We start from the raw sequence: 3,036 nt of genomic DNA, 5'->3' as shown, positions 1-3,036 counted from the left end.
GGCCGTTATTAGGCCGACACCGACCTCCGTTCCGTTGTTCGCAGGCTCCACCTTAACGATTTGATTTCAAGTGTTACAAACGCCCGAAGAATGGCGCGCGCTGTTTAAAAAGCGCAAACAGTCTTATAAAACACGATTCGCGTTCTGTCGGTGCCTTTGTGCGTCTGGAAAACATGGCGATGTTGCAAATATGGAGTAATTGGAGTCATTAGTGAAGTAAGTAGCTGAATATGAATGGGTGGGGTTGGCCCTCATCGGGGCGCCTCATTATGCAAGCGCATTAAAAGAAAGCAGCGGGGGGTCAAGTGGGTACGAACAAAAAGAGAGGCAGGAATCGGGACGAGGGTCGGGATTCAAATTCTAAGTGGAAAGTTGTTGCCATTGTGAGCGGGGATATAAAGCAGGCGCCCAACCCGGCGGAGGGGAGAGAAGCTCGAGTTCGGAAACAGAAGCACCACCATGGCCTCCACACACTTCCACCCTTGGATTGCTTTACTTCTTATCACGGTGATTATTGGCGATATCGGAGTATGGGGCCGCGCACTGGACGCGCATGTTTTCGTAGCACCGTTGCATGGAAGGTCGACTCGGTCCCAAAGTGCATCTTTACGCCTGGACCTCCTGAGGCGCTGGAGGCGAGGGGCCGCGGAGGCTCAACGGGAGCGCTGCGCAGAACTCACGGCGGCCTGGCAGGAAAGCTCGCATCGTAATGCCCGGGATAATTCCACAGTGGTCCGCATCAGTTTCAGGCCTCTGTCTGCTGGAGTTTCCCGGGGCTTGGTGTTTCCAGAGAAGCCCCTCTTCAGCCTTGTGCGGCGGGTCTATCGGTGTTGTCAGGACAGACGAGACTGCAGGAGCGTCAAAGGGCTCCAGGGCCGTTTTAGACGAGGTAAAACGGGATATGGGAAACTTTTTCATAGCCCTTTGTTAACTAGACTAAAAATGTAAACATACATGCATGCACAATTGTTTATTTGACTCATATTTACAATATGTCAAACTCAAGGCCCGGGGGCCAGGTCAAGCCACTTTGTGGCCCAAGCATTTAAAGTGGGCTTCATGTTTCTTGCCAAGTAACTTTGTTCTTTTCATGCAAATGTTCATCCCTTTTAACAGATATAAAAAGCATTTGTTTCCCGCCAATCCCTTCTTAACATAAAGTGATCAATATGTATACTTATAATAGTGTGCCAATTTTCCATGACTTCCGATCTCAAATTAAATTAACAATATAAGTAATCAATTGCTATATATATATATATATATATTTATCTGAAGGGTTATATATATATATATATATATATATATATATATATGTATGTGTATATGATGAGGTGACATTTTGATGCTCATGATGAAAACCAGAACTATGATGTGGCCTGTGACAAAAATGAGTTCGACATCCCTGTAGTACATCAAATATCGAATGAGATGAATGGCAAAATGTATACAAATCAATACATGTTTAATCAACAAATTGTCGGGGTAAAAACTTTGCTAATGTGAAAAAGATTGCAGGACTGTTGCGAATGCAAATGCTCGGTGGACTGCACGTGGCCCCCGGGCCATACTTTGCCTAGCGAGTATGTAGCAGTGCTAATAGAAACAGGATTTCTTTTCTCTGAATAATCCACTTTTGCCTCCATAGGATGCACTCCCACCACCAACTAGTAGTTTCCCACATGCTCTTTGAAACAATGTGCACGGCCAAGTAAAATGAGCAGAACTGCATGTAAGATAATGGAAGCGAAATGACAAAATAAACCTGGAAGATGGAAGCAAATATATGTAAGTCATGCAGCTGTTTGAAAGAGTGGCAAGCGTCCTTGCAAGCTCCCATTTAGCATTTTGTCAAGCTGCTGGAAAGCCATTCTTGCACGCTAATGGCTCGATTAATTCAGCTGTGCCGAAGAGACAATGATATCTGCATACAAATGACACTTAGCAGGCTTAATGTTCTCTCCAAGAGTTGTTGAGAGATCCTGCTGACAGATTAACAAGGCATTAGGAGTGAAAACATCACCTCCAGGAAGCTATTCTGATCCGCTGGATTGAGAGTAATGTAAAGTTTTGACCGGTCCATAAAACCAATGACAATTTGCTCCTCATTCTCAGGTTCGGTTGTAGAGTTGCTCCTCACCAGGGAGGTCTTATCATTGAGTATAAAGAGAGCTGAGCTTCACCTTCAGTTGACAAATCCGCAACAGGTGGACATTCATCCCGCGCTTTTGTCCACGGCAAAGAGCAACCTTCCGACAAGGTAATAACTCCCAGCACAACTCTCTTCTCTGTACTGTGTTTGAGGGACAAAGGCAGTGTTTAATTCCTTAATGTCGCCATGTTGTTTCCTCTTGTAGATTTATTTCAAGATCCCACGGTAACACCGCGGAGCTGCGAGTGGACCTGCTGTTCCTTTTCCAGAGTCTTCAGGAGGCGGCGGGTGGTCCCGGAAGAGGTCGCCGCTTGGTGAACATGCGGAAGGTCATGCTTTCCTCCTCGCATAAAGAGCTGGCCTCAGTGGATCTCCAGGACAATGGTGGAGACGTGTGGGGGGAGCTGGACTTGGCCTTAGGCTGCAGTCGGGCCGGAGTCGGTGTGCCCTGTGAAAAAAGCGGTGTTGGCCTCCTACACGCGCCTTTCATGGCCCTCTTCTACCTATGAGGTCAAACTGACTGACACTGGACTCAATCACACAGAGACTTTCACTTTTGAACTTGTCAAATTAAGACTGGTCTGAAATGATGCACTTCCTACTCAAATATATTAATTTATGAATGTTATGGTTTGTAGAAATTATATAAATATATATACACATGAACATTTTCATATACTATGCTTTTTTTTTTTAAAATACACGTAAGAGCTTATGAGCAAAGTCACAAACACGCTGGTCTACTCCTGTATATTGTGGCTTCAGTTATCTTTGTGTAGCTGCTTGTTTAGTCTCCCATCTTTTCTAGCAAATCGTCGCTGTCATGTGAAAAACACTGATCTCCATTTTTTTTTTCATTTTCTTATTTTTTACACGAATCATGT

The 3,036-nt window shown here is 44.8% G+C and overlaps 1 protein-coding gene across 1 annotated transcript; it reads left to right on the top strand.

Annotated features, from left to right (window-relative positions):
• Positions 1-263: 263 nt before the first annotated feature.
• Positions 264-2,788, top strand: LOC147147733 (uncharacterized). Its single transcript, XM_086031212.1, has 3 exons — positions 264-889; positions 2,116-2,260; positions 2,358-2,788. Exons 1-3 carry the CDS (start codon positions 460-462, stop codon positions 2,659-2,661), a joined length of 879 nt encoding a protein of 292 aa, XP_085887338.1. The 5' UTR covers positions 264-459; the 3' UTR covers positions 2,662-2,788.
• The last annotated feature ends 248 nt before the right edge of the window (positions 2,789-3,036 follow it).

This window comes from Filicampus tigris, chromosome 5 (assembly GCF_054856515.1).
Source record: "Filicampus tigris isolate MCC_2025a chromosome 5, RoL_Ftig_1.0, whole genome shotgun sequence".
NCBI classification, from domain to species: Eukaryota; Metazoa; Chordata; class Actinopteri; order Syngnathiformes; family Syngnathidae; genus Filicampus; species Filicampus tigris.
The sequence above is the reverse complement of the archived record's forward strand: the minus strand, read 5'-3'. Positions and strand labels throughout refer to the sequence as shown.

What these genes read in the sequence shown, in the direction of transcription:
- LOC147147733 (XM_086031212.1), top strand. Translation starts at nt 460, where the DNA reads ATGGCCTCCACACACTTCCACCCTTGGATTGCTTTACTTCTTATCACG. An exon ending in CCAGGGCCGTTTTAGACGAG is followed by an intron (nt 890 to 2,115) that starts GTAAAACGGGAT and finishes CCTCATTCTCAG; the next exon opens with GTTCGGTTGTAGAGTTGCTC. An exon ending in AAGAGCAACCTTCCGACAAG is followed by an intron (nt 2,261 to 2,357) that starts GTAATAACTCCC and finishes TTCCTCTTGTAG; the next exon opens with ATTTATTTCAAGATCCCACG.